This window comes from Oratosquilla oratoria, chromosome 21, assembly GCF_046742065.1.
Source record: "Oratosquilla oratoria isolate Oo_2021 chromosome 21, ASM4674206v1, whole genome shotgun sequence".
Taxonomy (NCBI): domain Eukaryota; kingdom Metazoa; phylum Arthropoda; class Malacostraca; order Stomatopoda; family Squillidae; genus Oratosquilla; species Oratosquilla oratoria.
This window is the reverse complement of record NC_134797.1, coordinates 32,420,777-32,435,004: the sequence shown is the minus strand read 5'-3', so window position 1 is coordinate 32,435,004 and position 14,228 is coordinate 32,420,777. Positions and strand designations below refer to the sequence as shown.

At 36.5% G+C, this 14,228-nt stretch overlaps 1 protein-coding gene across 1 annotated transcript in view; it reads left to right on the top strand.

The window, feature by feature from the left end:
- The window catches only part of LOC143036837 (adhesion G protein-coupled receptor L3-like), a 44,381-nt gene extending 30,830 nt beyond the window's left edge, over positions 1 to 13,551 (top strand). Inside the window, exons 12-14 of the mRNA XM_076204651.1 lie at positions 795 to 984; positions 2,566 to 2,699; positions 10,052 to 13,551. Of these exons, the coding sequence (XP_076060766.1) occupies positions 795 to 984; positions 2,566 to 2,699; positions 10,052 to 10,246 (519 nt within the window). The 3' untranslated portion in view covers positions 10,247 to 13,551. The remainder of the gene's footprint in view (positions 1 to 794; positions 985 to 2,565; positions 2,700 to 10,051) is intronic.
- Positions 13,552 to 14,228: the final 677 nt, after the last annotated feature.

The window sequence follows — 14,228 nt, the reverse complement described above, 5'->3', positions numbered from 1 at the left end:
GAACATGAAATTTCCTCTAATGTGCTGAAATCTGTCTTACAGAACATCAACTTCTCTCAAGTAAAAACTTGGTATATTTGACATAAATAATCTTGCACTTCTAAATCAGAATTTGCTATTCACCATTTTTTCTTCAACCTATTTAACTTATTTTTACTTAATAAAATTCTCTCACACAATGAAACTATTATTTTGGTGAATGTGTATGTGTATATGTGCTTGCGTATATTTGTTGTATTTCTTTAAGCTTGATAATGATTATCCACACAAACATCCATACAAAAATGGTAACTTATGATTTTTTTCAGACAATTTTAGCCACAAAAAAGTTATATAAGCCCGTCAATGCTATTATATATATATATACACATATATATATATACATATATATATATATATATATATATATATATATATATATGAATATAATTCTTTGAATTAAAAACACATATTCCACGATGATCACAACAAAGGGCCGCGCGGTAGCCTAGTGGATACCGTGTCGAACTCATGAGCAGATGGCCGTGAGTTCGATACCCGGGGCTCGCTGCGTCCTTCTTGCGTTGGTTCCCGACACTGGTAGCCAGGCGGGGAGGCGACCCAAACAACGGCCTGAATGGCCCAGTGGCTTGCCGCGCCTGACAGGGTTTGTCCTAAAAGGGGTGTCTCACTTTCCAGTTGGTGGAATTTTCTTCTTCTTCTTCTTCTTCTTCTTCTTCTTCTTCTTCTTCTTCTTCTTCTTCTTCTTCTTCTTCTTCTTCTTCTTTTTTTTTTAAAAGAGCTATTCGTTTCAGATGAATTCCGTCATCTTGGGTCTTGGCCTCAAGGCCATTATCGCCCGGCCCATGAAGGACTACCGCACCGACAGCGAGTCTAGTCGTCCTCGAGATTTCACGTCGAGGAAGAGCATTGTCCTCCTCACTCTCAAACTGGTCACTATTCTCGGGCTCACCTGGGTCCTGGGATTCTCGTACCTGATAGCACGTGAGCATGACCGTCTTTGTGTTCATGAACATCATCATAAGAGTCGTCATAAACTTCATCAGGAGTTTCATCAGTATCATCATAATCATCATTATAATTTTCATCATGTATCATCAAAAGCATTATCGTTATAATTTTCATTTTATTCATCATAAACATCGTCATAAACTTCATCATGAGTTTCATCAGTATCATCATAATCATCATTATAATTTTCATCATGTATCATCAAAAGCATTATCGTTATAATTTTCATTTTATTCATCATAAATATCATCATAAGCGTCGTCATAAACTTCATCATGAGTTTCATCAATATCATCATAATCATCATTATAATTTTCATCATATTCATTATAAGTATCATCAAAAGCATTATCGTTATAATTTTCATCTTATTTATTATAAATATCATCATAAGCGTCGTCATAAACTTCATCATGAGTTTCATCAGTACCATCATAATCATCATCATTATAAATTTTCATCATATTCATCATAAGTATCATCAAAAGCATTATCATTATAATTTTCATCTTATCATAAACATCGTCATAAGCGTCGTCATAAACTTCATCATGAGTTTCATCAGTATCATCATAATCATCATCATTATGATTTTCATCATATTCATCATAAGTATCATCAAAAGCATTATCGTTATAATTTTCATCTTATCATAAACATCATCATAAGAGTCGTCATAAACTTCATCAGGAGTTTCATCAGTATCATCATAATCATCATTATAATTTTCATCATGTATCATCAAAAGCATTATCGTTATAATTTTCATTTTATTCATCATAAACATCGTCATAAGCGTCGTCATAAAGTTCATCATGAGTTTCATCAATATCATCATAATCATCATTATAATTGTCATCATATTCATCATAAGTATCATCAAAAGCATTATCGTTATAATTTTCATCTTATTCATCATAAACATCGTCATAAGCGTCGTCATAAACTTCATCATGAGTTTCATCAGTATCATCATAATCATCATCATTATAATTTTCATCATATTCATTATAAGTATCATCAAAAGCATTATCGTTATAATTTTCATCTTATTTATTATAAATATCATCATAAGCGTCGTCATAAACTTCATCATGAGTTTCATCAGTATCAATATAAGCATCATCATAATCATCATCATTATAATTTTCATCATATTCATCATAAGTATCATCAAAAGCATTATCGTTATAATTTTCATCTTATTCATCATAAATATCATCATAAGCATCATCATCATAATCTTTATCATAATCATCAACCATCATAATAATATAATCAATCAACAATGGGATCTTAATCGCTATTATTATTATCACCATTGGAACAAGGTTGAATGTCGGTTTATTTCCACCACGACTACGCGAAGATGGAAATCATTGTATAAGGAAGTAGTCGTGGCAGCAGTAATAACAGTAATATTAGCATTGGTAATCATTATGCATAGATTTTAGTTCACGACACTGTCATGCGCTTTTATCTAGCTGAAATGGATAAAATGAAATCGCGTATCTCATTGATTATCGTCTACATTGATTGTCGTCTACATTGCAGAAACGGAAGCTCTGGCCATCGTCTTCACCACGTTCAATTCCCTGCAAGGCGTCTTTCTTCTCGTCTTTCTTGTTTTGACAAACGACAAAATAAGAAAAGAGATGCGGCGAATCATCTTGCGCCTACCTCCTACGGTAAGAGAATGCAAAGGAAAAGGCAATCGCGGACACACACACACACACACACACACACACACACACACACACACACACACACACACACATACACACACACACTCTCGGCGGTGCCGGCGGTACCTGGTTCGAATCCTGCCCAGGGCTGAAATTATTTCAGTATCGCTGCGCTTTGAGTCGTTACTCCAACTCTCGTGGGCGGGGAGTTGGGTGTGTGTGTGCGTGTAAGGTCATAGCATTACCCACAGTTCGGTCATACGAGCACTGAGCTCTCTTCCGGGAAGGAAATAGCTGTCAATCACGAGTCCAACACGTGGTCCAAAGACCAAGGTGAATTACACACACACACACACACACACACACACACACACGCACACACACACACACGTACACACACACACACACACAAACCCAGATGCACTTACAGAAAAAGGAAATCACAAAAAGACATAAAGAGGAAATGGCATCCAAAGGCTAAAAGAGCTTGTAATGAAATTCAGCTTCTTAATGATAATCGGTTGTTTGTGACACATTTTTTTTCTAAAAAAATTTAACAATAAAGCCAAAAACAGAGAATCCTCTAAAATTCAGATCTCGGCAGACCCTCACAATCAGTGTGATCTGGGTTAGTGTTTGTTCCTTTATACCTTTATATGTAACAACAGTAATCACATAAAACACGTGAATAAAGATATTTAGCTTGAAACCACGAGGAAATCTAAATAAACCCAACATACTCGTAATTCTACACCGGAAAATATTAGAATAGTTGGCAAATTTAATGTGAGAAAATACTCACTCCATAATTATAAGGGAAAAGGAAACTATATAACTATTGAATAAAGCTTAAAACAAGTGAGAACTCGAAGACATAAATGAGTGGGTAAACTGATGCATAGAAGAACAAATTAAAAGTGATGATGATAACAAGAAATGCGAAAGTATATATGGAATAATATATATATATATATATATATATATATATATATATATATATATATATATATATATATATATATATATATATATATGATCATATTAATTTACTACATATACTGAACACAAAAGAATCCTTAGTAGTGAACTTAGTTGCTCACTCATTACTGACTTTCTTCTCCAGACAATTTCATCGCTACTGTTGTTGATTGCAACTGCTCCCCTTTCACGCCTGCAAATTCAGATGTTCCTCGGAGATCTGGTCTACATCCTGTATTTTTATTCCTATGCATACATGGCTTCCATGACCACATATCCTCCACACACACGCACACACACACACACACACACACGCACACACACACACACACATACACACACGCACACACATGTGCGCACACACACGCACACACATACACACACACACACGCGCACACACACACACACACACACACACACACACACACACACACACACACGGTAGCGCGGTTGGTAGAGTCCCAGACTGTAAGTATGGCGGTACCGGCGGTACCTGGTTCGAATCCTGCCCAGGGCTGAAATTAATTCAGTATCGCTGCGCTTCGAGTCGTTACTCCAACTCTCGTGGGCGGGGAGTTGGGTGTGTGTGTGTGTGCGTGTAAGGTCATAGCATTACCCATAGATCGGTCATTCGAGCTCTGAGCTCTCTTCCGGCAGGGAAATAACTATCGATCACGAGTCTAACACGTGATCCAAAGACCAAGGTGAATCACACACACGCACGCATATACAGTATGTAAACACGCGCGCTGCAGATCCGAGTTAGCGTCTCGTTTAGGACGTCCTGCAAGACGTTACGGTCCCCCTTGAGTAAGGGAATGCGAATATGGTGTTTGTGGGATCATATCTTTACTGAAATAACACAGTGTGTGTCCTGAGCTCTCACTCGGGAGGGTAGTGGATGCCGATCACGATTTCAGCACATGATCTAAGGCCATGGTGAATCGCACAAGGGATACTCTCTGTGACACACATGCACTGGCACAAAGGACACAGACATACCCAACAGATAAAAACATTTGTGCTCTTTTCACTACTCGCCTCTCGCTATGTATCGAATTCATGTTTGCCCACGCTCCACCTATATATATCCACCGTTCATCAAATTCTGAATTGTGAGTAGTTTTAACCTTGGTCTACATCAGGAAATAAACAAACAGTCCCAAAGATATTACTGTCATATGGTATCTAGCATTCCTGTGCGCATTTCGCCTCCAATCGACCGAGAATTTTATGTCGACATTGTATGTTTGTTATATTTAGCAAAAGCTTCTCGTCTCCAAATGTATCGCCTTTCTCCTTTCTTTCGCAACCCTCAGAATCATCATTAGAACAAGATCTGCTTTAACGAAGGCATTGATGAATATTTTCTTACTTGTTCGTCTTTGTAAGCACGACAAATGTTGTTAGTTCGTCGGTGAATAAATTTCTCGCTTGGGGGAATGCAGACACTGATGCTTGGGGGCTCGTGATGGAGGCTTCTTCGAAGTATGACAACATCGTCAGTTGTCCTTAAGAGGGTGAAGAAACACTACTGACGTCCTTAACGACATAAGGTTCCTCTAGAAGGAATAGAAATGCCTGAATATGGATAGAGCAAATTCCTTGAGGTGTGACGTTCGTACAAGTTCAAGAGGAAACCACGAGATTAAACAAGAGAAATTATTTGTATAGTATCTCATGCGAGAATACTGTTCTCTGTTGTGAACGACTCACAGCCTCTGTCTGCAGAAGATAGACATAAACACCGCTGGTTTGGCTTATGTAAGACAAGGACGTGGAGTCTGTCACAGAGAACAATGTTCTCGCTTATGTCTGCAGACACTATAATGCTCATGTGGGCTGGGCTTAGCCTTCGGAAGTTCGGAAGAGTAGAGCTTGTCGCTGTCGGTACGTAACTCAACAAAATGCTCCTTCCCTGGAATAAAGTATGCAAAATTGACTATGTAGGCAGACAGGCTCACAAAAAAGAGGGAGAAAGTCATTAAAGAGCAAACAGCAAGAACAACACCAAATAGCCTAGATGCATGTTGGATGGTCATGTAATATGTTGCATTAACCTGTTGCATTTTGGATGTAACATGTTGCATGTTGTAATATGTTGCGTGTAACGTACGTTGCATGGGTCATATTGCACATTACACCATATTGTATGTTGAATGGAACATGTTGCAGTTTTAACAACCTAACAACTTCTTCTGGGAACCTGACGAATCGATAAGGATGGCGAGGAGTTTGGTGAAGGTTTTTGTCGATCTAAGGGCGGTAGTGAAGAACTGATTTTTTATTTATCTATTCATTTGTTCATTTATTGATTATTTATTTATCTATTTATTTATTTATTTATTTAAAGGACGCTGCCTTGGTTAAACCCTCACTCGCTGCCTTATACAAGACAACAGAGCCTCAGCTCTACCTCGGAGGGAACAGATTAATCTGGAACCTGATGAATAGAGTTTAGCCGACCGGGTGTAGGATATCATTTTGTTGCTTGAGCAACGTCGGGGAGCTGCGATAGTAATACTATTATTCATGATGATAATATTAATATCAGAATAATAGTGATGACGATCAATGATGATAAATATAAATGATGATAAACGAATAAAACAATGATAAAAAATATTATGATTATATAGATATAAATATAAATATAAATATATAAATATAAATATATAAATATGAATATAAATATAATATACATATGAATATAAACACACATATAAATATTATTACGAATATGAATATAGATATAGATATGACAATAAATATACATAATTGTAATTGTAATCATAATTATAATCATAATTACGATCACAACTATAATCATAATTATGATCATAACTATAATCTTAATTATAATTATTATCACAGTAATCTTAATCAAAATCCCAATCATAATTATAATAGCTTCAAGGTTCACCGACTGGAAACAAGAGGTCCCGATGCAGCTGGCAAAGATTTCTCTTGGAAAAACTTTGGGCCATGGTCTAGAACATAAGAACATAAGAATGAAGGAGACTGCAAGAGACCATAAGGCCTACACTAGGCAGCTCCGTATCCATCACCACCTGTCATCCCCATCCATAAAGTTATCTAATCGTTTCTTAAAACAACTGATAGTTTCAGCGCTTACTACATGGTTACTAAGTTTATTCCATTCGTCGACCACTCTATTGGTAAACCAATTCTTGCCTATTTCCTTTTTAAATCTAAGATTGTCCAGTTTATAACTGTCACAGGATAATTATATTGGTAATACGAGGAAGACAGCATTAAGCGGTTGTCAGCTCTCCTCATGTACCAATAGATGTAAGAAATACAATCGAATTTGACAGGGAGATCTCTGACCCGTTTCGGAGACGAAGTGTCCGAGTTGCACTCTGGATGGAAGTGAGGATGTCGAAAGGTTCTGTAGATGAGGAAGAATGAGACGATTTTCGCCCTGACGACCGCATTGACGAGAGCCACCACGTGTAGGTACTCATCGCTGATCCCGTAAGTGGAGGAAAAAGACATAATGAGAGGAGAGTCAGGTTTTCATGTTGAAAGGAAAACTTCTGAGCCGAATGAGGATCGGGTGACGGCGAAAGGCCACGCGGCCAGAGGGACACCAAACAAGCCACAATTCTTTCAGTCGCGGGATATTTTGTTCAGTTCAGGGACATACTCCCCCATGCAGGCTGTTGGATTGTTTAGATTCTTTGTTTCATTGTCTCTATTGTCTATTTTCGTTTCTATCTTAACGACTCCGCCACCATCAACTCCTGATTGATGAGACGGAAGAGGCGCTTTGAGTAGATCAATCTCATCTCCTCTTCAGGAAGAAAATAACTTAGGCATGCATGTATCTCTATTTTTGTTCTTTTTTTTCTAGATAAGGGAGCTATCCTGGACTTGAAAGATTGTAGGTCATCTTAGTAACCCCTTTGGGGTCGTAAAAATCTTATGAATTAATTTTCGATAAAGAAATTTCCTTCCATTCAGTAGAAACAAATCTGATGTCCAACAGTCTGAAGACACAGATGTAGAGTGAACAGTAAATTTTCATGAATGTCAACTCTTCGTTTTCTATCACAGACGTTATTTCGACATACTTGACCCTCAGGTAATGCGAAGCCTTCCTAAAGCACAAAATAATCGTTTAGTGACAGCTTGAGTAAACCCATTGTTAATTATGGGGGAATTAAAGTATAACTTCAACAGTATTCTTGAAGTCCATCCGGTACACTAATCACAGCCATACTTAGTACTCCCTTGATTAGATTACACAATTTGTAACACGCTGGATGTTTCGTATTAAAAGACGTATTCCAAGTTCTGTTTTTCTTATCTATTTATTTGCTAATTCATTTATTCATTTACCCATTCAATCATTTATTCATGAACTTATTCACTATATATTGATTGCTCATTATTCATACTTTACTATTATTCATCAGTTATCATCTATCACTTGTTATTTTTGTCTATTGTTTATCATTTACTATTAATTATTCTACATTCATTATTTATTACTAATTATCTATTATTTGTTATTTATTACTTACTACTTATCTATTGTCATTTATCACTTACCACTTATTATCTAATATTTACTATTCATTATCTGATATTTTTCATTTCTTATTTATTACCCCATACTGAGATACTGAATGCATAGTACCATGCAGCCAATACTTGATGGACTTTTCTGCAGCTCATCTACGGTCTGGAGCAACACATTATTCGTCTACGACAGTTGTTCTTAACCTTTTTCGGTATCCGCACCCCTTGATATCACAGAAAAAATTCTCGTGCCCCCATCCAATACAAATACAATGCAAACATACGGAAAGGATTAGTGATACAAACCTTCCTTTGCTTTCTCATGGTAACTATACAGTATGCTTAAAAGTGGCAGTTTGCCTACAAGATTGACGAGATAAACACCATATGAGGACGGAGCCTTTATTTGTACGACGTTTCGCTTATTACAGCTTTTTCAAGTACAAGATGAGATACAAATGCTTGAAATTAAATAAGGGGAAATAAAGGCTCCGTCCTCATATGGTGTTTATCTCGTCAACTATACAATACCATTGCACTGGGTATCATGTCTCGTACCCCCAGGTGCAAGGTTTCGTACCCCAAGTTAAGAACCACTGGTCTACGAAAAGAAATGATGGTACTTTAGCACTGCAGCTGTCTCCCCTTTATGCTGTTCCCTTGAACCTGTCTTTTACGATTCATATGACACTACCTCTTCCGAATCCCCCTGTGGCAGAGAAGAAAAGAATTCTGTCACCGTGTTTCCCATGCGTGGCGTTAAAAACGACTTAATGGAATGGAGTGATACACTATGCTCTTCCAACGAAAAGTCAAGGCAAAAGAGGGTCTAGTACGGATGAGACTAAAGGGGAAAAAATGGACTTTTTTGTGGGAAGAAAAATGGATGTGTTGGCGTTTAGTGAAACCAAGTTGAAAGGTGGGGGGGGGGGTCAGTTTGAGTTCGGGAGTGTGGTGGGGATGGTGAAATTTGGATGGGAGATTTTTTTTCCAAGTACATACAGTCCTATTAATAATAATGAAGATGAATGGGACAATTTTTAGATCGATTTAAATGAATGTTTAGAGATCTGGAAGGAATATATGTATATACATACATTTATACGTATATATACTGTATATACATATATATATATATATATATATATATATATATATATATATATATATATATATATATACATTACATATATAAAACATCAGTGTTGTCAATGAGGTTCATTTAATGAACATGTATAATAACTGTTTCAAAATACTCGTATTTATAAAATTACAAAATCTGACTGAACTTATTTTAGCAATCTTAATAATCTGCCCAGTGACCTTGTACATATTAGAATAAAAGTCTATCATCCAGTCTTGTATATATTCCATTTCTTGGAGACAGTATAATGATATTTATGTAGACCATACGTGTTTTAATATCAACACCAGTCTAGTAGGGCACAAAGAGACATTTAATAGGTCCAGAATAAATCTATCATCTTCAGTTATATTCAGGAAAAAAAATCCATACCATTCACTGGAAGTGATGCTGTGCTGTATATACTCGTATGCTGTACTTTTTTACGGAAAACTGCAGTATCGCTGTTTATCTCCAAAACGAATAATTTCAATTTGTCACAAGGTCACTGGTTACTTGACCTTATTAACTAGGGCACATTCCTTAGGGAAATGTCCAAACTTCCTACCCATGCCTCTGCCTGACCGCCAGCTAGGTCATGGCATCTTTGACTTGACGCGAACGTGCGTTTATGTATATGTACATATGCTCATTGAAAACTGACTTAAGGAAACTGACTACTAATTCAAGAATTATCTTTTTTCAGGACCCCTATTCCAGCGGAAACCAGCGACCCACTGGAACAGGTTCGACGGGTCTGGATTCGGGGACATTTGCTGTTCAAATCCCTCAGGGCGTTCGGATTAATCCCAGGAGATCCAATGAATTGGATTATGCCGCTTGTAAATCCCAGCTAGAATTGGAGGATCTGGGACGAAGGAGAACTGGGTCGAGATTCTGAATGAAGTTCACATTATCCTTGATTGTAGCGATGTCGATGATGAAATCATAGAAATAATGATGACATTGACAATAAATGACGGTAACGGTGATGATGAAAATAATGATTATAATGATGCTAATAGTGTGGTTAATAGAAAGAGTAACTAAAATTACTCGGAAAGCGCAAGACACAGCCAAGGCAGTTGCGAACGCCCTCTACGTGAAAAAAGTCTTGGGATTGTAACTTGCCAAGCCTGGCATAAAACATGTCATCATTGTTTCAATCTTCAAGCATTCCCAGATCAGAGTCGTGATCAGGATCACCACTAAAATCTTCTGGTACCAAAATTCACTTCTCTCCCTTAGAAGATAATTATGATAACCGTATAAGACAAACAAATAATAAAAGATAAAAAATAAGAAATAAATCATATTGTACTTTTATTAAAAGGCACAAGGATGGCCATTTTCACAAAAACAACGAAAATATAAACATCAAATCTGCACTGCCAAAACGACTAAAGAATTTCACAAATAATTTGAACCTAAAGGAAGCATAAACAAGTTTAATAGTTTAACACGAAATCTAAAACTCCAATTCTTTAACTGTTAAACTCAATTCTTCCTAGCGTTAGACTGGATTAGTGTCAACCTCATGATCTCTATCAAATAGAATACGAGGAACTCTACAGGCGCCAGGAGAGATAGTAAAAGTGAAAGGTTGCCGATTTGACGGTCGATCATAATTCATGAAACTTTGAGGCATTCGACAACTGGAGCGAGGTTTGACACTCTTTTGAGTGACTGAACCTAGTTATAATCGATAATATACCTTTTTCTGATCACAAGGTATACAGAAGACACTAATAAACCGAAGACCCTACGTGTGGGTAGTTACAGAAATATCGATGAAAACCTTTGTCTTATGAACCAGAAAAATAAAGGCTTGCTGAATCAGTTACTACTGAACCGATAGATCTTATTTGTGCACAGTCGCAGAAACATCAACGAGGATTTTCGTATGATGAAACCAAGAAGATAAAGGACAGATTGCCCAAGGGACATTTTCTTCACGGAAAAACTAACCACAAAAAGTTATGGAGATCAGAAGGGACGGTATCCACACTAACCCTTTCTTTCAACGAAGAGTTTCTTATTAGAATTTCTTTCGCAAAACATTCTTCCATACGAGTTGACGTACCAAACGAGTAAGGAACAACACGTAGGCAATATGATACAGTAATAAGATGCAGATGAATCTATTGGTAAAAAAGTACTACACCACTCGGTGTAGTCGGCATTGCAGTTACCGACCAAGAGAAACAAAAAAATTGGATCGCTCAATCGCACTATAGACACGGCTGACAAAAGTCAATTTAGTATACCATCATTCTTGGTAGGATTTCTGTGTAAGAGCGCACACACCCGAGTTGTACTTCTATGATATTCTTGAATTGAGTAGTACAATCAATTGCAATGCAATGGAATATGATGGGAGAAAATAACAACACAACCAAATACATGAGGGTAGTTCCAGAAGTAATGCCTCGGTTTGTCACTCACATCTCTGTCACACTCCAGAATCGACGAACCCATTCCTAATCCTGTTGACATCAACTGCCTCGGCTCTGTAAACGTTCATCAAGCGCCGGTGAATGTCGACTGGTTACACTTTGTGTGGAGTAATTTGATGACACACCTTTGCTTCTGACACACATCCATGACAAAGGTTACTTGACTAGACTGTCACACCGTCAATATCTGCAACAAAGAGATGAAAACTCCAGGTCTGAGCGCAAAAGTTTAGTCATCATTACTATGCCATAAACAATTCCATCGGATCCTTAGGTGGAGAAAAAAGGACACATGACTGTTGGAATTACCCTCGTAAAATAAAAACCAATGACGGTTTTATTCATTAGGATAAGGCGGAGAACAGCCTGCGTGCATGCGTGTGTTTGTGTATACGCGTGTATATGCGAATACGCACGTGCACGTGTGCGTTTGTGTGTATGTGTCTACTTTTAATTAACAATATTTAACTGATTAGAGTGTACAGGAGGCGGGATAAACTAGTATGGTATCATCTCTTTGTCTACATGTAACAAACGTGGGATTTAATTGTATTTTCATTCATTTCTTCTTTTAGGTTATTTGATAAGCTGATGCAACTGCATGGAAAGTTACGTTTCTTGATATCTTTCAGGCACTTCATATTTTACAGTATATTTCATGATTTCTTGTCATTTTTCCATTTTAGATAAATACTTTTTCCCTGTCAATCTATTCCAAGAAGTTGACGCATCTGCATGGAAGGTTATGTTTTTTTTTTTCTTCTTTTTCGTTTTTGGTGGAGGTACTTGGTCTTTTTCGGTATATTTATAACCTCTTGTCACTCTTTCGTTCAAAATAAATATATCTTCCTTATCAACTTTATTCACTCGTTTTATTGTTTTGAACACAACCATGCCATTTTCTTCTTTCTAACAAGGTTTTTTTTTTTCTTTATATGGTATGTCTGTTCGACTGGGAACAATTTTGGTTGTTATTCTTATCAACTTTATTCACTCGTTTTATTGTTTTGAACACAATTATGCCATTTTCTTCTTTCTATCGAGGGGATTTTTTTTATCTTTAAATGGTATGTCTGTTCGACTGAGAACCATTCTGGTTGTTATTCTTTCTATTTTCTCGGTTAGAATTGTACTCTTATTTATGTGGGGACCGCATCACTCTTGTATTGTATATCCTTGTCTATAAGATCAATTTCTGTACGAGTTTTTTCATTATCTCCTCATTCATGAGGTGAAACGCTATTTTTTTCGTAAAAGGTTATGCGCCTCAACAAAAATATTTTATTAATGTGGTTATTGGGTGACAGATTATGTAAATAGCACTGTCTGTTCCTATTTCTCTTTTGCTCTTGTTACTTTCTTCAATCCTCATCGAGTAAACTATTGACATCTTGTACATTTCCAATACATTGCATCTTTTTAATATCAAAATCTATTTGGTTCCAATCCAAAACTGTGTCTAAACTTTTTTTTTTTTTGTAACGTAATTTTTTTTTCAATTTCAATTCTACTCGTAATTTTTGCTTCGTTTGCCATCAGCTGTGTAGTATATTGTACCCTCCATTGTCATTTACACAAATAAAAATCATTATGGATGCCAGTACAGACATTTGTAGGACTCCGCTAATTACTTCCCTCCATCCTAACAGCCTATCCTTTACTACTCTTTGTTCATTTTCAATTCTACTCGTAATTTTTGTATTGTCTGCCAGCAGCTGTGTAGTATATTGTGCCCTCCACTGTCATTTATATATATATACTTGTATATATATATATATATACATATATATCTATATCTATATATATATATATTAATATATATATATATATAGATATATATATATATATATATATATATATATATATAAATCAAAATCATTATGGATGTTAATACAGACCCCTGTAGGACTCCGCTAATTACTTCCCTCCATCCTAACATCCTATTCCTTACGGTTTTTCTAATAAATCGGTCTTTTAGAAAGTCTCTTATCCATTCCAAAATAAGGTTCCTTTAAGTCCTTTGTTAAAGTCTTTGTTCTGATTTAGGTACACATAGTCCATCCATCTACCTCTTTGTGGTATATTGACTGCCCCTGAAGGAGTTTTACTGACTTCAGACTAAAAGGTCTTCCTTCTAGTTATGGACCAAGAAGTCTTCTGCCATTATGTTCTTCCTTTGTAAACGCAACTTTCTATTTCTGTATTCAGATTGGTTTTCTGCCAAAATGTTCATCTCCTTTTTTATAGTTTTCTCACATAGTTTAGCTATAATGCTGCCACACACAATTAACCCGAGAATTATATCCGTTAGTTCTTCTCTGCAGACCTTAATTATCCAGTTGAGGATTTTTGTTAGACTTAGGAGTTTTCCTCACGTCTTGCGTCTCTGGTGGTTTATATACTTTCTTCTCTTCCACTTTTATATCC